Source organism: Ambystoma mexicanum, chromosome 2q, assembly GCF_040938575.1.
Source record: "Ambystoma mexicanum isolate Mex_15411 chromosome 2q, UKY_AmexF1_1, whole genome shotgun sequence".
Lineage (NCBI taxonomy): Eukaryota > Metazoa > Chordata > Amphibia > Caudata > Ambystomatidae > Ambystoma > Ambystoma mexicanum.
The window spans coordinates 123,542,884-123,568,526 of NC_090924.1; the positions used below are offsets into that span (position 1 = coordinate 123,542,884).

The 25,643-nt window shown below is 51.3% G+C and overlaps 1 protein-coding gene across 6 annotated transcripts in view; it reads left to right on the forward strand.

Annotated features, from left to right (window-relative positions):
- Window positions 1-14,918, forward strand: part of METTL22 (methyltransferase 22, Kin17 lysine) — a 711,415-nt gene extending 696,497 nt beyond the window's left edge. For 5 of the 6 annotated variants that reach the window (XM_069647035.1, XM_069647041.1, XM_069647036.1 and 2 more), the window contains one exon: window positions 13,405-14,918. In XM_069647035.1, coding sequence (XP_069503136.1) covers window positions 13,405-13,440 — 36 coding nt within the window. In that variant the 3' untranslated portion in view covers window positions 13,441-14,918. The remainder of the gene's footprint in view (window positions 1-13,404) is intronic. The other variant, XM_069647039.1, reaches the window with a different exon arrangement.
- The last annotated feature ends 10,725 nt before the right edge of the window (window positions 14,919-25,643 follow it).

Consider the following 25,643-nt stretch of genomic DNA (forward strand, 5'->3'; position numbering starts at 1 on the left):
TGTCCTCATTCTGACAAACAAAATGGTGGCAATGCAAACAAGATGGTGTGCACTCCCGCGCCCTCTGCACGGCGGCGATGATGCTTTTGGTTCTGGTTACTGGAGAACAGGATCTTGCTCTCTGCAGTTCATCTGGCAGGCACAGATAACAGTTTCGCGGATGCTATGTGCAGGCAGAGCACGGTCTCACATGAGTGGGAAGTGTGCCAGGAAGTCCTATAGGAGGTCTTCTCTTTCTAGGGTACCCCAGCACTGGACTGTTTGCAACAAAATCCAATGGGAAGTACAGACCGTTCTGCTGGAGAGAATTCCCCGCGAACGGTGCACTTGGGGATACCTTTCTGGTGGATTCGACCTTCCCTCTCCATTAAACTTTTGCTCTGATTGCCATCATTCCATGGGTTTTCTGCAGGTTGAAGATGTTTCGAGCGACCATGATCTTAATCACCCCAGACTCAGTGAGGAGAACGTAGTACTCCGACTTCTTGGATCTGTCCATCTATCCAGCTCGCCAGTTGCCTCTGCAGCCAGATCTCCTAACCCAATCTGAAGGTCGGATACTCCACCCGACCCCGGAATCCTTCATCCTACATGCATGGCTCTTGAGAGGATGAGGTATGATGACTGGGACCTCTCTGAGGAAGTACTTAAGGTGTTTCTGGCTGCACGCAGACAGTCTATAAGATCTTTACACGCGTGCAGGTGGAGAAGATTTGAGGCATGGTGCAGGGAACGTGAGATTGGCCCCATCTCTTGTCCCACCGCTACAGTGATTGAGTTCCTTCTGTCACTGGCCTCAGCAGGCCTTTAGGTCACCACAGTCAAAGGACATTTGGCGCCCTTGTCTGGGTTTAAAAGATCCCCGGATCAAGGTTTATTTTTTACAATCTCGGTAATGGCACAATTCTTGAAAGGCCTTGTAAATAAGTTTGCGCCAACTACCTTTGTTGTCCCTGATTGGGACCTTAATTTGGTATTAACATTTCGGATGGCGGCTCCTTTTGAGCCTATGCATACTTGTCCATTAAGACTTCTTTCTTTGAAAAAAGCCTTTTTGGTGGCTATTACATCCGCAAGGTGAGTGAGTGAGCTGCATGCTTTATGCTGTTAGCCACATCGTCTCGTTTGTCCGGGAGAATGTCTTGCTAAGGGTAAGGCCCGGCTTCCTCCCCAAGTTGTCTCAAGAGTTCAACCTATTGCAATCCATCGACCTTCCGGTCTTCTATCCTCCTCGGCACCCTTCTTAGCAAGAGGAGCGATTACATCGCCTGGATCCCAAAAGGGCGTTAAGTTATTATATTGTGAGAATGGCTGAGTTCAGAAGAGCTCACTAGCTCTTTGTGACTTTTTACTTAGCCCGTAAGGGCCTGCCCATAACTAAGCAAACCTTATCCAGCTGGATAATTTTCTGTACAGCGGAATGCTACCAGTCCGACGGAAAGGATTTACTGACAGGAATCGGGGTACATTCGACTAGAGGAGTCTCAGCTTCAAAAGCATTGCAGAAGGGAGTCCCTGTTCGGGATATTTGTCACGCTGCGACATGGTCATCCCTTCATACCTTCGTTAAACATTATAGTCTAGATTTGGCTCGTACAGCTGATACCAGCGAAAAAGCCTAAAACATCGAAGCATTGAACGATTTCATTGACGCCATCGGCGCTGATCACCGTGGCGCTGATCGCTTCGACGCTGATCACCTTGGCGCTGATCGCTTCGACGCTGAAGTCTAAGGACATATCTGCTCCTTTATCGAAGACGTCGTCAACGGTATCTTCAATTCCATCGAGGTAAATTCCGGTTCAGGAGAAAATATTCAAACCTGTACCGAAGAAAGACTTTTTTAAGTCAATGTACCCGATTTTTGAAGAGGAAAGTGCCCCAGAGGAGGATATTTCTCCATTGGGAGTCAGATTTAGCACTAGAGAAGTGCCTGAAGAATTAATTGACCCTGAGTCAAGGATGAGAGATCTCTGTGACTCCCTCCACTCTGCCAATGGTCTTCATACATCACCAGAGCTGTAGTTTGCTAAACCTGACCCTTCAGACCAGGCTGATTCAGGGTACAGGAATCTTATGAACAGGGTCACTGACTACATGGGTTGGAGCAGGGCCGAACCAACCTTGACATGACAGACATCCTGGACCAGGGCCCCCAAAAAGACCCAATTCTACCCTTTCATAGGGCCCTTCAGATGAAGGTGGTAGCTAACTGGGAAGTTCCTGAATCTGGTCCAGCTGTCAATAGGAGTTTTGCCAGAAGAAATAGACCATCACTCAGTGACCCTGATTATCTCAGCAAACACACTACGCCTAAGAGTTTTATGGTCCATGCTGCGACTTCCAGCAGACAGTCAGCCGATCCCTCTATTCCCCCGGATAGAGATGATAATAAAGTGGACGCTTGGGCTCGCAAGTTTTTTACCTCAGGCAGTATGGCCCTAAAGTCTTCTAATGTCACCTGTAGCCTGGCCAGGTTCACTCATACCCTGTGGGACTGTGTTAAGATGGCGGCTGAACATATTCCAGAAGGCGAAGAAAGGGAAGGCTTTCTGAATATAGTTAAGGATGGCAAGGAGGCGATGGGAGAGTGTCTCCAATCAGGACTAGATACTGCTGACAGCATTAGCAGATCCATGGCTGCAAGCACGGTACTGTGCAGATTTGCGTGGTTGAGAAAGTCGGGGTTTGTACCGGACGTGCAGGCCAGGCTACTCAACATGCCTTTCGATGGCTCGAGGTTGTAAGTCCCTTAGCGCCTCCATTCGGCAACCTCAACAACCTTATTCTGGCTCCTCTTCCTGGAGAGGTCATCCTTTTCGTTACTATTCCTCAGTTGGTAGAGGAAGAGGACAGGACGTACACAAAGGTCAAAGAAAATTCCCTCGTGGTGGACGAGGAAGGGGTGCCAAATCAGCCCCAGTAGCAGCATTTTTGCCCTCAGTCGCTGCTGCAACCGCTTCTAAGCCACTCTGAGGCCTTGCCACACAAGACCGCGGTGGGAGGCAGAACCTCTCGGTATCTGAACGAATTGCGGGGCATTACTTCAGATGCCTGGGCACTGGAAACAGTAGCTCAAGGTTACTGCCTTCCTTTTCTAAAAAGGCCTCAGGATCATCCACCGGGAACCAACTCTGTCAAAATTCCAGATCCGCTCCTTGTGCAGGAAATCTTAACCCTGCTAGAGACAGGTGCGATAGAACAAGTACCTGTAGCAGAGAGGAGCAAGGGTTGGTATTCCCCTACTTTCTCATTCCCAAGAAGGATGGATGATTGAGACCCATCTTGGACTTAAGAAACTTGAACAAGTTCCTCAGGAAGGACAAGTGCAAGATGGTTACCCTTTCTCAGATACTTCATACTCTCCCGCTTCAAGACTCGTTGGTATCATTGGACCTTCAGGATGATTACTTTCATGTGCCAATCCATCTCAAGCACAGAAAGGACCAGAGGTTCGCTGTTGGTGGTTCTCACTATCAGTTTCGAGTTCTGCCATTCGGGTTGACCTCCGCCCCGAGGGTTTTCACCAAACTTATGGCGTTAGTGGGAGCGAGTCTCAAGAGAGGGGGGGGATTCACGTCTATCCCTACGTGGACGATTGATTAATCAAGGCTTGTTCACACGAACAGATCCAGGAACATCTCAGGATCACCTGCCACTCCCTACATAGACTGGGCTTCTCCCTCAATTACAAGAAGTCCCATATACCATTCCAAAGACTCCAATTCATTGGAGCAGTCCTTGGAGAGCTCGACACATTCTGCAGATGGTAACAAAATTCTAGAATGCCCAGCATCTGGCAGTCTTCAATTTTCTGAGGTTGCTCTGTATCATGGCATCCTGCATTTTTCTGGTGCCTGAGGCCCGATTGAGAAGGAGATCCCTCCAGTGGGTCCTCATGACTCAGTGGTCCCAATTTTCAGGGAATATGTCAGATCTTCTGCAAGTGCCGAGCAGGTTTGCTCAAGACCTTCTATGGTGGGTTTACAAGGACAATATTCTCAAGGGAGAATCTTTTTTGGCAACCATGGCCGGAGATAATGGTACTGACAGAAGCCTCACTCACAGGGTGGGGAGCCCATACCAACGATCTGACAATCAGAAGTCATTGGTCTCCATCGGAGCCCAAACTACACATCAACCTTTTGGAGCTGAGGGTGATCAGACTAGCGCTGAAGGCCTTTCTACCCTCTGTACGGGGAAAGGATGTCCTGATAATGACGGACACCACAGTGGCCATGTATTACGTCAACAAGAGAGGATGTGTAGGGTCACTACCACTGTGCAGAGAAGCAATGCAGCTCTGGTTCTGGGCAATACAAGAAAGAATCTCTCTATCGGCGGTTCATCTAGCCGGAGAGCCGAACACAGCGGTGGATGCTCTGAGCAGGCAGAGCACAGTCTCCCACGAGTGGGAACTAGCTCAGGAAGTCCTTCAAGAGATCTTCACCCTTTGGGGAACCCCTCAAGTGGATCTGTTCGCAACCAGTGTCAACCGAAAGTTCGAACGGTATTGCTCAAGGGAAATTCCCCCAAGAAGAGCTCTAGGGGACATATTCGTACTGGACTGGGAATTTCCACTCCTGTACGCATTTCCTCCAGTCCCCATGATTCCTCATGTAATCAGGAGGTTGAGAAAGTTCAGTAAAACCATGATCCTAATTGCTCCGGATTGGCCCAGGAGGACGTGGTACCCGGACCTTCTGGACATGTCCATCTGCCCTCCAATACGTCTTCCACAAAGAGAGGATCTTCTCTCTCGAGGGGAAGGTCGGGTTCTCCATCCAGAGGACAAGTCACTCAGCCTTCAAGCATGGTTTCTGAGAGGGTGAGATATAAGGATTGGGACCTCCCGGATGATGTAATGGAGATTTTGCTTTCGGCCAGAAGGCCAGCAACCAAATCTGTGTACCACTGTTGATAGAATAAATTCAGAAACCGGTGCAAAGACAAGAATGTGGACACTTCAATGTGGCACTCTTATGGTGTTTTCTTTCCTGTTACATCTGGCCAATCTGGGGCTCCAGATTGGAACAATTAAAGGATACCTAGCGGCGCTTTCCATTTTTAAGCGCTCCTCTGAAGAGATTTCCTATTTTAAGATACCATTGATTATCCAATTTCTGAAGGGACTCACTAACGTGTACCCTCCAGTCCCATTTCATGTCCCGGCTTGGGATTTGAATCTTGTGTTAAAGTTTCTAACGTGTATACCCTTTGAGCCTTTACATTCCTGCCCATTAAGGCTCTTAACAATGAAAACTGCTCTTCTTGTGGCACTGACATCAGCCTGCAGGGTAAGTGAGTTGCAGGCGCTTTCATGCAAACCTCCTTATACTAACTTTCACTCCCAACTTTCTACCCTCCTCCTCATTTGGGCAAAGAGGAAGAGAGGTTGCATAGACTTGAGTTTTTATATAGCGAGATTGGCAACATTTTGCCATGATAACCAGCTTTTGTGGGTTATACCGGTCCTAAATTGGGACTAGGACTGACAAAACAGACTATATCCTGCTGGATAAGTCTGGCTATTGGAGAGTGTTACCGGCTAGCTGGAAAGGAACCACCGGAAGGGCTTCAAGCTCATTCCACGAGGGGCATGGCGACTTCTACGGCTCTTCAGAGGGGAGTCCCCGTAATTGACATCTGCTCAGCTGCAACTTGGGCGTCAATTCATACTTTTGTTAAGCACTACTGCTTAGACTCGTCTTCTTCCCAAGAAGGCCTTTTTGCAAAAGGGGTACTTAATTCCATTCATGATAAGACTAAATAGTACTCCCGCCTCCAAAATTATTACTGCTTTGGGAGTCTATCAAAGATAAGGAATAAGTGGGATGACACAATCCATTCGAAGAACAAGTTACCTACCAACTGATATCGTTCTTTCGACTGGATGTTCCTCCCACGTATTCCTCATCGCCCCTCCAAACCTACCCCACTGTACAATTTACGTGATTTACACTCTGCGTTTCCGAAGAGCTTACAGTCTGGGGCGCGCCTGGATAGTTCCTCGAGTTATACAACGAAAAAACAGAACTGAAGCCAACGGGTGCGGCACAAGCGATTTGTACTACTGGTGACGTCAACACGCCACGGCGGCCCTCGAGGGACATCGACACCACGACATTGTCCACAGCGCCCTCTGCCGAGAAAACTTTTTCCGAAGCAGCGAAGCTGGCGAGCTACGAATATCAAAGATGAGGAATACGTGGGAGAAACATCCAGTTGAAAGACTGTTACCAGTTGATAAGTAACTTGTTCTTCTCCTATAAACCAATCACTGAGCTCTGGGTCATACTGCTCCCAGCCAGTGACTGCCCTCACCCTAAACCCCTCCTCTGGCAGCCATCTTCAGATTTTTACCGCACATTCAAGTGTTGGCAGTCCTTGTGTTTTGCTCTTTGAGCTTTCTGCGTTTTTGTGCTTTTTTGGCTAGGAAAACCCTATTTTTGTTCAATCGAGCCTGTGTGCTCCATCGGTTGTTCATCCGATTAACAGGGAGCTGTTTTTTGGCATGTTTCATCGACCCTCAAGGGCGAAATCGTCAAGTGTTTTTTTTTCTTGCAAGTTTCCAGAAGGCCATCGGGCCTACACCGCGCCGGATCATGTCGGAGGAGGAGAAGGACGAGGTTTCCCTCTTCAAGCTCTGCACCAGCTGCGGTTTGCGGAATGTTTTCATGGACAAGCATTCCCAGTGCCTTTATTGTCTTCACCCAACGCACAAGGAAGAAGATTGCGAGATCTGCTGTGGTTTTTCCAAGCGCACGATGAAGGATCGGCACATTCGACTGGTGGCGTGGCTCAAAGCCGGCGCCTCTACCCCGTGTGGTCCACAGAGGCATGACTCCGCCCGATCCAGCCATCCAGAGTGGGCTTCTAAGTCTTTTCAGGGCGCACCATCCGTGGGGGCCCAAGACAAGGTCAAGCGCTGCGAGTCCACTTCCGTCGGGGTCACCGCGCAAGCAGGTCCTACGATGGTCAGGGCGAATTCATTGTCTCCATCAGCCTCTATCTCCAGCCATTGCTCCAGTTCTTCGTCAAAGAGAAAGTCAGCTACACCGTGGAAGCTGTGAGAGAAGCCGGAGTAGGCCAAGCAGGACAAGGTGTCCGACCTGCCAGTTCAGGCCTAGGTGATCCTGGTCAAATCGTCCTCTTCTATTGAGATGGTTGCTGCCGCCCTCTCAAAGGCGAAAGGGGCTGCCCCTCTCCAGGCTACCCCGGTGGAGGTCAGAGTGGCTCTTCCTCCCAGGCGGGAGGCTTTGGTCAAACCAGTGGAGAACACTCAGCAAAAGAGGATGCTAGACTTTAGCCCGATGCCGACTCCTCAGGACCCAAAGAACAGGGGGGGTAGAGGGGTGGAAGAGCTCCAGGGCACGCGTATCTCTTCGTCTGATGAGGAAGACCTAGTTTCCATCCACAACATCCCAGAGGAGGGTGGTGACGACGAGAACGTCGAGGAGATGCCCATCAGAGGCGTCGACGACGATGATGATGTCGGCAGGGGCGACGACATAGGCGCTGGGCTCAGCGACCCTGTAACCCAGGCACCTCCCAGAGATCTGTCACCTGATACTCTCACGACCCTCCACACACTGGTGTCAGACATTCAGAAGAGGATGCCGACGGCACCACCAGTGACACCACCAGCGACGATCCCGTTGACACGGGGGCCACCACCTCTGAAGAAAAGGAGGAGACACCTTGTGCCTCCTCTCCAACCGTCAGTGCCCTTCCCCCCCTCCCCCCCCTCCCCCCCAAGGATACGGGGACGGACACGGTGACGACGGACACCGATGATGACAGCGGAAGGTCTCCACCTCCAATGGCTTCTCTGCCGGACAAAGTGGGATCCTTCCACTCCATGATCACCTGTGCGTCCAAACTCTTCCAGCTCACCCCGGGAGAGAAGGAGGGCTTCCTGTATCAGCGCCGGGAGGCAAAAAGGAAGACCATTCTGTCGGTACCACTCCTGGACGACGTCTGGGATGAGAGTCTGGTGCTGCTGAAGAACCCCGCCTCAGCCCTGGCGAAGAGGGATCGGTTAGAAAAGAAATACCGGGTGCTGGAATCTGCACCCAAATGTCTGCAGTCACAACCATCGACGTACTTGGTGGTCTCGGCTACGGCTAGGAAGAAGTCGTCCAACCCGTCATCAACCTCTGTCACCCCGGACGGCGAGGGGAAGAAATTGGATGCCATGGGACGGAAGGTCATTTACTCAGCGGCAACAACGGTCAAGGCAGCCACCGCTTTAGCGATTCTGGCCAGGTACAACCGGGAGCTATGGTACAAGATGGCTCCGATCCTGGATTTCCTCCCAGAGGACAAGCCGGTAGAGGCAATGGAGATCCTTCAGGAAGGTGAGGTGTTGTTTGATCATACCATCACTGTGGCCCTGGACATTGCGACATGGGGTTCTGCCAGATGCGAAACAGGGTTTGCCTCCGTCGTCGTGGCTGGCTGAAGACCACGAACTTCAGACAAGAGGTCCAGACGATGGTCCTGGACATGTCGTTCGGCAGAGACAATCTATTTGGCAAGGCCGTTGATGAATCTCTTCAGGCATCAAGTCCGACACAGAGACGGCCCGTGCCCTGGGCACTCTGCAACAGCACCATCCGTCCTTTCGTTCCTTAGGAGGTAAGTCAGGTAGATCTTCTAAGAGTTTCGGCGGTGGGTAATCCTCTTACCGCCAACCCTCCCGTTCCACGACCCAGGTAGCCTACAGGGGTCGTTCCAAGGCCTTCGGAGTTGGCCAACGTTGTCGTCAAGGCTCCCAAATCGGTGTGCCGGCCTCCAAGCAGGATGGAACCGACAGGGACGTTGGGCCCCTACCTCTGAACCCCGGTGGGAAGCCGGCTAGCGAACTTCATCAGCATGGGAAAATATCTCCACCGATCGATGGGTGCTGGATGCTCTCGCCCGCAACCACACTTTGGAGTTTCAGCGAAAGTGTTGGCCCCGTAGGAACAACACATCCCTCATCCCTCAGATGCTGCTGGAGGTTTGGGCCATGTTAAGAAAAGGGGCGATAGAGCTGGTTCCCAAGCGACTCTGAGGCTCTGGTGTTTACTCAAGATACTTTCTAGTAAGAAAGAAGACCGGGGGCTGGTGACCCATTCTAAATCTACGACTCAACAAGTACATTAAGTCCCAGAAATTCAGGATGGTCACGTTGCTGCACGTGCTCGGCCAACTGGAGGTGGGAGACTTTCTGTCGTCGTTGGATCTAGGATACGTACATCCATTTCCCCATTCACGAAAAACATTGCAAGTTCCTGCGCTTCGTTGTACAAGGGGAACAGTCGGTGCCCAGAGTCGGCTCTGGTAGCGGCCCATCTGCGACTACAGGGAATTCATGTGTACCCATACCTCGACGACTGGGTCATCCAGGCCAAGTCAAGGGACACCGCCGTCGATCACACAGAGGTGACCATCTGGCTGCTGATGGATCTGGGGTTCTCGGTGAACTATGCAATCCTGCTTGACTCCATCGCAGAACGTGTTGTTCCTGGGGTCGAGGCTCAACGCGGCATTCTGCCTGGCGGCTCCGTCAGAGGAGAGGATTGTGGCCATTTTGGGCAAGGTGCAATGGCTGTTAGCACTGAAGATTGCCACGGTGTGGACCATCAAGTTGCTGCTCGGCATGATGTCATCATGTATCTACCTGATCCATCTCTGCAGGTTGCGGATGCGACCGCTCCAGGAATTCCTGCACTCCCATTGGATCCAGAAGCTTCAAGGACAGGATCGTGCTCGACGAGGAGTTCCGTCGAGCAATAAGGTGGTGGGGCGTGCACTCCAACATTGCCGGGGGCACAGACTTCCAGAGTCCCCCATACCAGGAGACGGTCATGACGGACGCTTCCCTGGAGGGGTGGGGAGCAAACACCGGTCGTCTCCATGCCAATGGCCTGTGGCTGCTGGAGGAGAGGGTGCTACACATCAACGTCCTGGAACTACAGGCTGTGTTTTGGGCACTCAAGTCATTTTTTCCGTCCCTCAGGGGCAAAGTGGTGAGGATCGTCACAGACAATGGCACCACAATGTTTTACATCTGGAAGCGGGGGGCAACAGATACCTGGCGCTCTCCAGAGAGGCGCAGGAGTTGTGGCATTGGGCCATTACCCAGGGGATGTTACTCATTCCTTTCACCTGGCTGGAGTCAAAAACACTGTTGCCGACTCCCTCAGCAGGGAGCTGTGCTCTTGCCACGAGTGGGAGTGTCGGAATCCTGATCTTCTTCTGACTCTTGGGTCACCTGCTTAGACTTGGGTGTCTTCTTCTGCAGTGGCAGGCTTCTCCTTCTTCTTTGAGGTACGGGTCTCATTTAGATATGGACGAGTCTCCCCCGACCGCCACCCTGCTGCAGTAATTCAGGCAAGATAGCGCCTGGGGCCACTGCCCAGGATCAAGACGCAAAATCCAGGGAAGATTCCAGGAAGAGTAGATCCGGAGTCCTGGAAAAACGGCACATGAAGTACAGTGCCGCTTGGAAGGCTGTAGCCGTGCAGAGGCACAGAGAAGCGAGAAACAAGGGAGAGGTGGTTAGGTGAGGAAGGCACAGACAACGGAGACGGTTGCGCAAGGAAGCGAAGCTGGGACGCTGACAGCAGACTAGGGCTAACAACCAGGAGAAAAGGCACAAACCATAGCGCTGAGCACAGACAAGCCGAGTGTTGAGACACACCGAGTCTAGGAAGTGCGGCGCATTTCAATGATGTTGCTTGCGTGGATTCGCAAGCTTGTCTGAGTGTTCACCGGTGGGTGGTCATAATTTCCAAACAAAAATGTCGACAGACAAACATGTCGACAAAAAAATGTCGAAAAAAAAAATGTCGACTTTCGTTTTTTTTAATTATATATTTAAAAAAAAAATTAAAAAAGGGGGTTTGGGGGGGAACCCCCCCATTTAAAAAAAACGCATTGAAAAAAAAGTCGACATTTTTTTTTTCGACATTTATTTTTCGATATTTTGACTTTCGACATTTTTGTTGTCGAAATTATCACTGTAAACCGTGTTCACCATGTCCTCTGGTGGCGGCCACCATCTTGGGGGAAAAAATGGAAGCTGCAATACAGTGCCGATCAAGTGGACAATCTCTTCCTCAGGTGGGGTAGTCCCCAGATCGATCTGTTTGCGACAGCGACGAACACCAAGTGCCGGAGGTTCGCCAGCAGGTACCCCCAGCCGTGGAACATGGAGGGCACATTCTCCTTCCCTTGGGAAGGCCTGTTCCTGTACGCGTTCCCTCTGTTGCCACTGCTACTATGAGTCATGAGTCAACTCAGTCGGTGCAGGATGATCCTTGTCGCGCCAGCATGGCCGATGCAAATCTGGTACCCGGACCTTCTCAGCATCCCCTCCAGTCAAGCTACCAGTGGTTGCAGATCTTCTCGCCAGGGAAGGAGGCGCAATCCTGCACCACGACCCAGGATTGCTGAACCTGAAGGCCTGGCTCCTGCAGCATTAGAGTTCAGTGGTTACGCGCTGCCTGCGGACTGCAGGGAGGTCCAAGGCCAGAGTGTTGTCGACTCTGAAGTGTTACGGACACAAATGGAAGCAGTTTGCGACTTGGTGCCGGTCGCAGAAGATTAACCCTCTGAGGGTTACGGCCCCCCAAGCCCTTCCGTACTTGCTGTTGTTGCCTAAATCGGGGCTGGCTCATGTCTCGATCAAGGTGCATCTGGCAGCTATCTCCCCCTACACCAGGTCTCCGGGACGGTCTTCTCTTTGGTCGCAACATCTATTGAAGGAGTTCATCAAAGGACTGTTCCGGTCGTTCCCGCTGGTGAAGGCTCCTGCCATGGGGTGGGAACTCAATGTGGTGCTGACTAGGCTCATGGGGGCCCCATTCGAGACGGTGCAGCAAGCTCTGCTTAAGTTTCTGTCTTGTAAAACAGCTTTCCTCGTGGTCACCACCTCTGCCAGGAGAGTAGGTGAGATCCAGGCCCTGTCCTACAAGCGGCCTTACTTGACTTTCCACTTGACGAAGGTGGTGCTGCGGACGCACCCCTCCTTAATGCCCAAGGTTCCATCAGAATTTCATCTCAGCGAGCCTTTGGTGTTGACTGTGTTTTTTCTGACGCCTTCATCGCCGGCTGAAAGGACTTTGCACTCGCTCAGTGTGGCTCGAGCGCTGACGTTTTATGTGGCCTGCACGAAGAGTTTCCGGAAGGCTTTTCAGATTTTTCTGAACTTTGGTCCTGTGAACCATGGGAAGGCCTTGTCCAAGGCTTCCATCTCCAGGTGGCTCTCTGACTGCATCACTCATTGTCACTGGTTGGCAAGACAACCGCTGCCTGGCCGTCCGAGAGCCCATTCTACCAGAGCGATCGATGTGAGGGCGGCGTTCCTGTCTGGTGTGCCCCTGCTGGACATATGCAGAGCTGCTACGTGGAGGTCTACACACACCTTCACGGAATTCTATTGCTTCGACAGGGATTCCAGAGAGGAGTTCAGAGTCGGCCAAGCAGAGCTATGCAACCTGTTCGCTTGAAGGTGAGCCTGGCGAGGAGGTAAGAGTAATTGCTTCTGTTGAGCCTTGCCACCTCCCATGGTTGTGTATGTATGTAGTGCTACGTATTATTTATTTATGAGCATGTGAATCCATGCCAGACCCCATGCTGGAGAAGTAACACGTTACTTACCTGTAACTGTTGTTCTCCAGCATGTGTCTGGCATGGATACAAATGCAAACCCTTCCTCCTGCCCCTCTGCGGCTCTTCGTGGTCATACTGCCACTTTACATGCTACCAAATCTGAAGATGGCTGCCAGAGGAGGGGCTTAGGGAGAGGGCAGTCATTGGCTGGGGGGCAGTATGACCCAGAGCTCAGTGATTGGTTTATAGGAAAAAGACAGTTTATAAACGAAAGTGAAACTGTTTTTTCTTTTACTGAGGATTCCCAACTTGACAACGGGGAATATTCATGAGCATGTGAATCCTTGCCAGACCCATGCTGGAGAACAACAGTTACAGGTAAGTAACTTGTTTCATATCATAAACGGTCTACAAAAACTGTTTTATTGGGGAATGCAGTTTTTTGTATTGGTTTATGTTTTTGCTGTTGATTTGATAATGCTGCTGGACTGAAGTAAAGGAAGAAGAGAACATAATCCGAACCTGCGGTCTTGGCTTAGAATGAGAGCTTCTCTGAAGTGTTTTGCCAGATGGACATGTCTTCCCTCCCTGCCGCCTTATAAAGTACAGTATTACCTCCCATTATCTGTCTTGCTACAAACCAACTCGTCCCTGAGATGCCAAGCAAAGGCGGGGGGGAGGGGCAGCGGCGAGGGGGGGGTCCTAATCTTGGCAGGAAAGTGTATGTTTTTATATCACTGAAAGCAAGTAACGAAAAATGGCAAGCTTTCTATTAATATTCCCTATGATTTTAATTTGCAGGAGCTGTGGAAAGTCGTTGCTGAGTCCCTCACGTGACCCGCATTTTGAAAGAAGCCTACACTTACCTGGCGAAGTCTGGAAAGCGAAAGAGACATTTTCCACAAGTCAAAATTCTGTGCTTCCATGGGACTGCTGGGCCCTGGACTCTAGGAACGCCAGCCCGGGTTAGAGCCCGAAATGAAGCAAATGGCAAAAGGGGGCGAATTCCTGTGCAGCTAAAAGCTAAGATGTTGAGGAGGACTGTGTGTGTTCAGTGCAGTGTGTCGGCTATATTCGCAGGCAGGTGAAGCTTTTTGATAAGCCACGCAATCGATGGAAATGTGTGGTTCCAGGATATTGCCACTATGTTGAGTAGTCAAACAACTTTTTTTTTATCCCACTGTTAAACCGGGGCTAATTAAGCTTGGCAGATGTCATTTTGACTCTTCCCATCCAGGCGCATCTTCCATATTCGGCAACCTATGAATGCTGTTGCAGAGGAGAGCTCAACACGAAGGTGAAAGAAATACCATAATGTTTTGATCCAAGTGTAAACTACACAAAGTACACATTTGACAACAAAAATTGGAGAATACATCATCAGTGAACAACAGGGGAAAATATTCCATGCTGAAATGCAGATTACCGTTTTTCACACCTGGCACCATTTAAGTACTCCATAGTTCTAACAGTCGCTCAAACACTGTGGGGTCTGATTCATCTGGCCCTGATACGAAAACCGATTCAATGTTGTGCACTGGGTGTTCCCTTCTGGGGGGAGTACTTATCGGTATGCTGCAGGGAAGCTGTCCCAATCGTCTGAAGGTGCTTGTTCTTGTTTTCTTTGCATTATGAGAGGAGCTGTCCTGGACTACATGTCCCAAAATACAATGGAAAAAGCAGTACTTGACAAGCCCCGCAGAATAGAATGGGGCATGCTGGCACATGCCAATTGTCCCTTGGCTGCATTAATTTGTTCAGACTCTTCCTTAGTCGACTGTTTTGTCTTACTAACCACCCCCTCGATGATGATTTTCAGATACTTATGTTAAAAAAGTGATTACATTCAGTGGCCTTCCTTTTGCAGCGATTACTTTGTTTCAAAATCGTTTTAAATTGCTTTTATTTCTTTACTGCTTCTTTTAAATGTCTGCAAGGGTGTGTTGTATTTGTGTTCATGCTTCTTTGCATGCGGTCTTGCCACGAACACACTTAGTGACATGACTATCATGCCTCAGTGACCTGATGTAGGGTCATGACTGGTATCCGAGCATTGCATGGAGTGGTATGCAGTGATGGGTTCGTCCTTGAGGTTAACACTAGCAATCTTGCTTAATTTGTTCCTGTCTCCCCTGTAAGGAGTTGCTTCTTACCACATTAATATCCGGGAGTCTTTCACCTTGAGGCAGTCGTTCCATTAGCTCTGCGACCACAGAGGTCTCCAGGAAATCCTTCCAGTGTGAGGCAAGGAAAGGTTACTTGTTCCATTTTTAATATTTTATCTAACCAATAAAACATGTAATTTTTCCTTGTTATCTGTTTGGTCCATGCTTCAAGTTCATATTTTTCCAAGATTCAATAGGGTTATTATGTTGAAAGTATTTGCACTTTAATGATGAAACAAAGAATTTGTAGACACACATGGGGTGATTTTGTGAGGTGTTTATATGCATGCAGGGGACCACCAAGGTTAGCACTTGAGAGCTACTGAGTCCCCTGCAGCAAATGTTCCAGCAGGGTAAAGGATAGTTCAGGGGCAACGCGTTTGTTTTGGAAGCAAGACAAATACAGGTTCGAATCCTGATCCCGCGCAACGCTTTACAAAAGAACAAATATATTTTACAAACCGGAGTCGAAAATTAGGGTGAAAACAGACCAAATTGCCTTTATTCCATAATTTTATAATTCGTTTGTAAAAAAAACATGTAAAAGCCTACCTGCAAATTTCACTTGGCATACTGCATTTACAATGGAATCCTATGGGCCCGCTGCTTTTAAGCCAGTTCTAAATTCAGAATGATTCCAAATGTTTAATGCACATATGAACATCTCATCTTGGGGTTAAACCATGAAGTTTTGGAGGAAGAAGAGGAATGTCTGTTCTCTGCCTTCAAGTAAAATAAAAACACTCAAGTGCAAAAGTAAGGTGTAAACCCCTTACACCTTGCATTTACGCCTCATTTGTGCACTTTCAGGATCTGTAAAAAAAAAACTGAAATCAGATAGTCTCAATACACTAATCTCCACTTTATTCTGACATTTCCTAAAAATCTCCATGTATTGCATGCCTGAGAAAAACCGTTTATATTAAAACCTTAACGCTGAAACACAAATTTCCCACAAAAGGTGCAAACCAAAATAAAAATGGGGCAGAGAAAGAAACAGAACTGGTAGCACCCCCCCCCCCCCACACCCCTCCAAACATGTAACATGTCATAACATCATGTATTCCCTTACTGTGTACAAATCTCCCTTCTCCTTTCCCCCTAGGGATGCCTAAGGGCAATGTAAAACCAGACCCACCCTGAGGAAGCTTAACTAGCTCACCTGTTCACCAATGTCCTCTACAACCTTTCAAGTAGTGTTGGTGGTCCACCATGCCATACAGTGTCCAACAGAAGTTGCCTAGGTATTCTGTTAGCCACAGTTCCTCTGGCCTCCTCCCTGCATACCTCCAGTTCACTGCACCCCTATCGCTACCACTAATGTGGTGGACTTTGCCAGAGCTCAAGGGATGCGGCAGGCTCTTGTCTCCCACACAAGCTCACCGCTTTTTACCACCTGCCCCAAAGTGTGAATGCGTTCCTCTTCCTGCGTTCTCTGTGGCCAAAGGCTTTTGTTCGGTAGTCGTATTTCCTTTGTTCTGCAATCTGTCTGCAAATTTTTGGTACCCCAGGTGGCCCCCACAGCTTGCCAACGACCTTATTATCCCACCCAGTTGCAGAGGGAGTTGCAGTCTCTGCAGTCCCTGCCAGGCCCAACAGACAGAAGATGGAGCCGCAGTATGCAACATCCAGTCCAGGCCAAACCCTCACGTCAGAAAGCAAGGGGGAAAAAAATCATTGCGGAACTCTCGGCCCTCTCCTATGTTAAGTGGGGCCATCCACGACTGCCCCTGTCTGCTATCATCTCCAACTACAGCACTTGAACTGTCGATGTACAAGCAGCTGATTATATCAGCCCTTTGAGGCGGCAGCCGATCACAAACACATCAGCCAGGCCAATTGGGCTGAAGCCCACAGGCGCGAAACAACCACTGAGCCTGCCGAGAAAGGAAAACCAGAAGCTCTGCGCCCACTCCATCTCGGAGCCTCTGTGCATTTCAGAACAGTAAGAACCTCCACTGCCGGACCCATCAGTGCTACGCCCGGACCCCCTGCCAACCTCAACTGTGTTAGCGTCCCCTCCGCCGCAGCCGGAGGGCTGACGAGGCTGGGTTCCGCCAGGGTGGAGGAGGCGGGGGCACGAGCAAGCTCGAAGGGACACCTTCCAGCGAGAGGTGCACCAATGCGGAATACTGTGAAACCACTCACCTTGGACGAGGCAGCTCCGAGTTTCTCTCCTCCTATTGGGAGCGGGGAAGGCCTATCGACACCGCGCCTGAGGGAGGCGAGGGCTCGGGACCCGCTGGAAACCGCCCAGGAGAAGCTCTTGCGGGAGCCACCCACCAGCGCCCACTTCGGCTCGGGGGAGGACGTCTCCGCAGGGCCGACTAACACGGCCGCACAGGTCCACGCTGATCTGGATAGCGCTGACCAGCGTCCCCTACTGGCAGGAGGCGATCCGGGAGCTCCTCCAGAGAAAGAGACTTACACTGCAGCAGTGATGCTGGAGATTCTGGAGACCCCAGGAAGTAACAGGAGAGAAGCCCACCCAGATACATGGGAAAAAATTGAGTTCATAACAGAAAGAAGATCAGTAGTACATCTCAAAAAGCAAACAAAAAAAGCTCCAAGAATAATTTCAACTCATCGGCAACAAACAACCAAAAACAAGAAAAAAACTCAAACCCATGAACCATTGAACGCCCCTGAAGAAGGGTTAAACCCAATTCCCCTCCCTTCCATGGGAAAGAAGGAAAAGGCTGAAACTAACAAGCAAGAAAACCAAAATAAAAGGAACGAAAAACAAAAACATACACAAATCGCCAAACCCTAAAAAGGCACTCACCAAAACAGCGCAACACAACTCATTGAAAGACTTTTTCAAAAGCCAAGGCAAACGGAAATATGACATTCTGGAACTTTCTGATGCAGAGATCCTGGAAGCTATCCAGGAATCCTCTCCCCTGCCTAAATCGCACAAAACCATCGCCAGTCCAGCAATCCCCATGGAGAACACGACAACCCCTGCGTGCAGCTCTAACCCTAACCAAATTCAATACGTCTCTCTTTCAGAGGAGGCACCGGCCACCATGGAGCACACCACCGGGGAAACCTCTAACGCCGCCAACCCAATCCACCCATCAGCCGAGAAGACAGTGTCACCGGTTGCAAACTCAAACAGCAACAGGGAAATCAACAGTGAAAACTGCACTCCCGCTAACTGTAAAATGCGGGCCCCTATATCCTCAAGCCTCCCACTGTCATCAATTCCTGAGCCACCTTACGCACCACCTAAGCTCATTCCTGAGGTAAACGCCCCTTCCACGCCAGGAAACAAAAACGTGAGTCAACCAGCTGGGCTCCGCTGAGGATTCACGGCAGCTAAATTTCACACACCCTCTCGGCCACAAAGAGCGCACCCGGGCGAAAGTACGAACACAGGAGAATGTCTTCACCCACCAGATGATCTCCAGAAATACAACCACCGTCTGGCTCGGACGAAGAGCAACTACAGTATTTCCTTGACACAGCCCCGCTGAAAGCCTTGTGATCAGATGCTAAACACCCCCTCAAGGTCAGAGAGCAGAAACAAAGCACCTAACCTCACCCAAAAGGACACGCCATCCAAAAAAACAGACATGTTTACAATCATGTCAGCAATCACAATCGCCCTTGCACCATTTGCCAAACTGTATGAATCGTTAAATGACACTCTAAAAGATCACACAACAGTTTCTGCAATGATGCATACAAAATTGATATTTCGAATGGATTGTGTCCTCCCCCGTATTCCCCATCTTGTGATATTTGTATTCGCCAACTTCGCTGCTTGGGAAAACAATTTCGGCAGAGGGCGCTGTGCACGAGGTCGTGGCGTTGATGTCCCTCGACGGGCTCCATACCGTGTCGACGTCACTGTTAGTATAAATAGCCTGTGCCGTGCCCGTTGGCTTCAGTTCCGTTTTTCTGATTGCTTCGCTCTCGGGAAAGGCGCGCTTCGAAATTTTCTGTCAGAAAATCTCATCTTCATCTACTCCTTCTCCAGCTTGGGGTCTGGCATGGATTCACATGCTCATGAATATTCCCTGTCGTCAGGCTGGGAATCCTCGGTAAAGAAAAAATCAGTTTCGTTTCTGTCTTTCTACTAGTAACCAATCACTGGTCTCTGGGTCATACTGCCCCCATCCAATGACTGTCCTCTACCTAAGCCCCTCCTCTGGCAGCTATCTTCAGATTTTTACCACACGTTCAAGTGTTGGGATCCTCGTACTATAGCTCTCGAGCTTTTACTGCATTTTGCAATTTTTCGAAGAGTTTACTATTATCTTTTTCGGTCAATCGAGCCTCAAGCTCCACCGATTCTACTTCCGATCAACGGGGACCCATTTTGGAATTTTCTATGCCCCTCAAGGGTGAATTTTCGTCGGGTTTTCGGTTCTTGGAGGACTCCGGAAGATCTTTGAGGCCTACCCCGCGTGGACATGGCCCAGGAGAAAGGAAACACGACGCCTGGATCCAAGCTGTTCAGGAGCTGCCCTGGATGCGGATTACAGAATGTCTTCTTTGAGCACTCTCGGTGCCTTTACAGCCTTCACGATGACAAATCGCACGTGTGCGTTTTGTAAGAATATGTCCGAACGGACAATGAAGGGTCGTCGCATTCGACTCACCAACTGGCTGGAGGGGAAAAGCCCAGCAGCAGGTGAGAAGAAGAGGAAGTCAGAGCGGTCTTCTAAGACCGTTGAGGGCGCTCCGGCGATGGGGGCCCAACAAAAGGAAAAGCACTGCAAGTCCGCGGGCACCGGGAGCCCTGATGGTTCGGGCTCCTTGGCTGCCAGGCAGGGTGCGATGTCACCGACGCCATCAACCACAAGCCAACGCTCTGGCTTGGTGAAGAGGAACTCGGAGAACCCGGGTAAGCTTCGGGAGAAGCACCGGTCAATCCCGACGGCGGCAGAGGGGGAGCGAGGCAGCAACCCTCCCTCCAAGGTGAAGGCCTCAGGCGCGCCCAAAGTCGCGAAGGCCCTGATTCACCCGACTAAGGCCTCGATCGAAGGAGTCGTGGTGGCCCTGGCGAAGCCTGTGGAGGCTACCCCATTGGAGACTACTTCCGGGCCTAGAGTTTCCCTGCCACCCCGAAGGGAATCCTCTTTTCAGCCTATCGGTAAGACCCTCATGAAACCCCGGGTGGAGAAAGAGCGGGGGGCATGGTAGCCATAACCGACACTGATACCACCTCTGAAGATGAGCTGGTTGGTGTCGCAAAGATCCTAGACAAGACGTTCGAGGAAGTCTGGTCCTACGGGAGGGATCCCGATGAGGTGGACATAGAAAGCGCTGGTGGAGCCGACGAGGAGCCGCAGATCGTGGAGGAGACGGAGGACCCTACTCCCCAGCCGTCGCTCCTGTCGCAACCGGTGCCTATGCCACAGGACAACTCAGGAGCAATCTTGATTGCTATCCAGGCCCTATGTACGGAGATAAGGACAAGGTTGCCTTTAATCCCAGCGGACAATCCAGCGGCGCCTGGACCGCCGGGAAGCCCACCCAACAAGCAGAGGCAAATCCATCCTCCCCCTCCTTTCCAGCCCTCACCTCCTTCCCCTCCACCGAGGGACGAGACGGGAACGGAGACGGCAATGACTGGGACGGACGACGACAGTGGTGACGACCGGATGGATCTCCCATCACCTCCTGCCCGGGCCCCCTAAACCCCTGACAAAATTGGTTCTTTCCACACCATGATTGCCAGGGCTTTGGAGCTCTTCCAACTTTGTCCCGAAGAACAGAAGAAGGAGGGTTTCCTCTACCAGCGACGGGAGGCCAAGAGGAGGACCGTCCTCTCAGTACCGTTATTAGATGACATCTGGGACGAAGGACTGTCGCTACTCAAGAAGCCATCCACGGCGCCTGCAAAGAGGGACCGGTATGAGAAGAAGTACCGGGTCCCTCAGCCGTCCCAGGATTCGGTGGTCTCCGCAGCGGTCAAGAAGAAATCGGCAGGGGTGACGGGATCAACTAGCACTTCCCCACCTAACGGCGAGGGGAAGAAGCTGGACGCCATGGGGCGATGGGTCATCTCGTCGGCGGGGACGACCGTCAAAGCGGCCAATGCCCTTGCGATCGTGGCGCGCTACGACAGGGAGTTGTGGTTAAAGATTGCTCCCCTCCTGGATTTCCTCCCAGACGACAAGAGCGTGGAAGCCCTTGAAATCCTGCAGGAAGGCGAGGTAGCTTCGGACCATGCCATCACGGTGGCCACGGACATCGCCGATACCGGCTTTAATCAGTTGGGCAACAGCGTTTGCCTTCGCCGGCGCGGTTGGCTTAAGGCCACCAATTTCCGTCAGGACGTGCAGACCAGGGTACTGGACATGCCCTTCGATGGGAACAACCTGTTCGGCGAGGCAGTGGTGAAGTCACTGCAGGCCATCAAGGCGGACACCGAGTCGGCCCGGGCCTTGGGTTCTCTCCATCAGCAATGGCCGCCCTTTCGGACCTCTGGAGGTAAGTCTCAAGGTGCCTCTAAAGGATATGGTGAGGGTTCCTCGTCGTACCACCAAGTGGCCCGTTCATCGTCGCAAGAGGCCTACAGAGGCCGCAGCAAGGCTGGAGGATGTCGTCGCCAAGGAAGCCAAGTCGCCAAGGCCTCGGCGAAGCAGGATTGAACCGGCCGCGGCATCAGGCCCCCACCGAAGCACCCCGGTGGGAGGCCGGCTGGCGAAATTCGTCAGCGTGTGGGAGTCCATCTCCACCGATCGTTGGGTGCTGGATGCGCTGGCCCACAGACACACTCTGAAATTCTAAAGGAAATGTCCCTGTCTACCACCTGTGGCCAGGAAGGAAAACCACGTCCCAGAGCTACTTCTGGAGGTACGAGCACTGCTGAAAAAGGGCGCGATAGAACTCATCCCGAAGAGGCTCCGGGGCTCCTGAGTGTACTCGCGGTACTTCCTGGTCCAAAAGACCACCGGCGGTTGGTGACCCATCCTGCACCTTCGTCATCTAAACAAGTACATCAAGTCCCAGAAATTCTGGATGGTCACCCTCCAGCACGTGCTGGGACAGCTAGAGGAAGGCGACTTTCTATCGTCGCTGGACTTGGAGGATGCCTACTTCCACATCCCCATTCTCAAAGGACATTGTGGTCCAAGGGCGACACTATCAGTTCAAGGCCCTTCCCTTTGGACTGAAGTCGGCACCCAGGGTCTTCACCAAGTACCTGGCACCAGTGACAGCGTGGCTGTGCCTGCCTACCCCTACCTGGACGATTGGCTCATCCGATGAAAATCAAGGGAACTCAAGTTGATCACACAGTGAAGACCATCCAACTGCTCATGGATCTGGGATTCTCGATCAACTTTGCGAAATCCCACTTGGTACCGTCGCAAGACTCCCTGTTCCTAGGAGCCAGACTCGACACAGTGGCGCGATTGGCTTCACCATCGGAGGAAAGGACGAAAGCCATTCTAGGCAAGGTACAACGGCTGTTGACCATGGACGTGGCCAACGTGTGGTCCATCAAGTCACTACTCGGCATGATGTCCTCGTGCATCTACCTTGTGCACCTATGCAGGTTGCGGATGCGTCCACTGCAGGAGTTCCTCGACGCCTGTTGGATGCAAGCAGCGGGCAGCTTCGAAGACAGGATCTCACTCAACGAGACTTTCCGCCAAGCGAGTCAGTGGTGGGGCACCCGTGTGCTTATAGAGGCGGGCATGAGCTTCCAGACCCCGGCACATCAGGAAACGGTGATGATGGACGCCTCCCTGGAAGGATGGGGAGCGCACACCGGAGATCTCCAGGCAAGAGGTCTTTGGCTCCCAGAGGAGAGGTAACTACACATCAACGTCCTGGAGCTCCGAGCCATGTTCTGGGCCCTCATGTCGTTCCTTCTGTCCCTCAAGGGCAAGGTGGTGAGGGTCTTCACTGACAACACCACCACGATGTTCTACATCAGGAAGCAGGGGGGCACCAAATCTCCAGCCCTATCCAAGGAAGCGCAGGATCTGTGGCACTGGGCCGTTGCCCAAGGGATGTTCCTGGTGCCCTTCCATCTGGCAGGAATAAAGAACACCATCGCCGACTCACTCAGCAGTTAGGTGCGCTTGTGCCACGAGTGGGAACTTCGGCAGAATCAATTGGATCTCCTATTCCGACGATGGGGCAATCCCCAGATCGACCTATTCGCGACAGCGACGAAGCCAAGTGCCAGAGGTTCGCCAGCTGGTTTCCCCAGCCGGGGGCGGTCTGTTCCTGTATGCGTTCCCCCCCGTTGCCGCTGCTGCTGTGACTCATCAGTCAACTCAAATGGTCCCGGTGCAGGATGATCCTCGTCGCACCGGCGTGGCCGAGGCAGATCTGGTTTCCGGACCTTCTGGACATGTCAGCGTCCCCCCGGTCAAACTTCCGACGGAGGCAGATCTTCTCACCAGGGAAGGAGGCGCCATCCTCCATCACGACCCAGGATCGATGAACCTGCAGGCCTGGCTCCTGCAGCACTAGAGTTCGGGGGGTATGATATGCCGGCGGACTGCAAGGAGGTGCTTGCAAAGGCCAGGGCATCCTCGACTCTCAAGTGCTATGGACACAAATGGAAGAGGTTCTCTGTCTGGTGCCGTACACAGAAGATTAACCCTCTGCCGATTACGGCCCCTCAAGTGCTGCCGTACTTGCTATCGCTGGCCAAGGTGGGGCTGGCACATGCCTCCATCAAGATCCATCTGGCAGCTATCTCCCTCTACACCAGAACTCCGGGGCGGTCATCTCTGTGGTCTCATCGCCTGGTGAAGGAGTTCATGAAAGGACTGTTCCGATCATTCCCGCCGGTGAAGGCTCCGGCCCCGGCGTGGGAGCTCCACGTGGTGCTGACCAGGCTCATGGGGCCGCCATTCGAGCCCCTGCATTAGACAGCGTTTCTTGTGGCCATCACCTCCGCATGATGAGTGGGGGAGATCCAGGCCCTCTCCTGTAAACTTCCATACCAGACATTCCACTAGTCGAGGGTAGTGCTGAGGACGCAACACTCCTTCATGCCCAAGGTGCCATCTGACTTCCATCTCAACGAGCCCTTGGTGTTACCTGTTTTCTTCCCGTGGCCTTCGTCGCCGGCCGAGAGGACTTTGCACTCGCTGGATGTGGCTAGAGGAGCACTAAAGTTCTACGTGGACCTCACGAAGAGTCTTCGAAAGACATCACAGCTGTTTCTAAACTTTGGACCTGTGAACCAAGGGTAGGCCCTCTCGAAGGCTTCTATTTCCAGATGGCTCTCCGGCTGCATCATGCACTGTCACCGGTTGGCAAACCGGCCGTGGCCCGGCCGTCCGAGAGCCCATTCAACCAGAGCGATCGCTGCTACCACGGCATTCTTGTCTGGTGTGCCCCTGCTGGACATCTTCAGGGCTCCTACGTGGAGGTCGACGCACACCTTCATGAGATTCTACTGCATCGACCGGGATTCCAGGGAGGAGTCCAGAGTCGGCCAGGCCGTGCTGCGCAACCTGTTTGCTTTTTTAAAAAAATAATCTTTTTATTCACATTTTAAACCAGAATAACGGTACAGTGCAAAAGAAGATGAAGGTGCGAACCCACATTATAAAATTCAAATCAAAATGTACGTTAGCAGGCCGGGCTCAAATGTAAATACCGTTCATAGCATGTAGGCCATATTAACACCTTCACCCGTGAGTTGTCCGTTCATACCCTCGGTATATGCAACGGTCAACCACAACGTTTCCGGATATAGAGTGTAAACCTCCCAAAGAACAAAAAAAGAAAAAAACAACAAGAAAAAGAAAAACCATATCCCCTCCCCCTCCCTAGGTGAGTTGCACAACAAACACAGTAACTTCGACAGGCATTAGTCAAGCGGGTAAGTCACCATCAAGGTACTCGGGGGCTTTGCACATGTTACTTAAACATCGCATTCAGAGATGTACAGGCAGGCATAAGTGGCAGAATATTAAAAGGTTCAGGAGTCCGACTCATCTCCGCTGTCTCGATTGCTAATTAGGTATGCCCGTAGTGGGGCCCATATGTCCTTCGGCCTGCTCACCGTCGGCACGAATCTAACATCTAGCTCTTCAATCTCTTGGACGTACACTAAGTCTTTCAGCCAGGTTTTGTGATTAGGGGCTGTTTTAGCTTTCCAACACCGAAGAATGTTCTTCTTGGCAACCGCACTTGCAATAGCTACAAAGCGACAGATCCTGACAGATGCCTTGCCAATGTGTCCCAGTAAGCACTTTAGCGGAGTTGCCGGTATAGACAGCCCAAAAATATCACTAACCATTTCGGCAACTTCCTCCCAGAATGCTCTGACCGGGGGGCAGCTCCAGTACATGTGAATAGAGTTTGCAACGTTAGAGCTACACTTGGGACATTTGGACTGCTGGTCTGGATTACATTTGGAAGCTTTATGTGGTGTAATATGCAGATGATTCAGGATCTTGAATTGTATCAATCAAAAGTTAGAATTAAGCGATATGGATTTAGTGTGCTGACAATATTTAGACCATTTAGCATCATCTATCGCGATACCCAGGTCCCGCTCCCATTTTTGTTTCATACAGTTTTTGGAAGGAGAATGTGCCTGTGCTGCCCTGTAGAGGCTAGATATAGAACCTGTAAACCCGTCCTGAGTCATGGTAGCAGTGATAAATTGATGAGTTTCTGGGGCATCTGGGAATGTAGGCCACTTTTTCTTGCATGCAGCTTTAAGCCGATAATATTGCAGAGTAATGATAAGGCCGGTCCCCAGTTTGTCCTGCACCAATTGCAGCGTGGCAAACTTTCCCCCAGGGTATAGATCGCCCAGTCTCATCTCCTTATCAGGGTCCCATCTCTTTTGGAGTGCCGTATCGAACGAGGGTTCCAGCCCAGGGTAGTGCCACAAGGAAAGAAACGGCCAAAAAGGGGTTTCACATCCACCCTAGC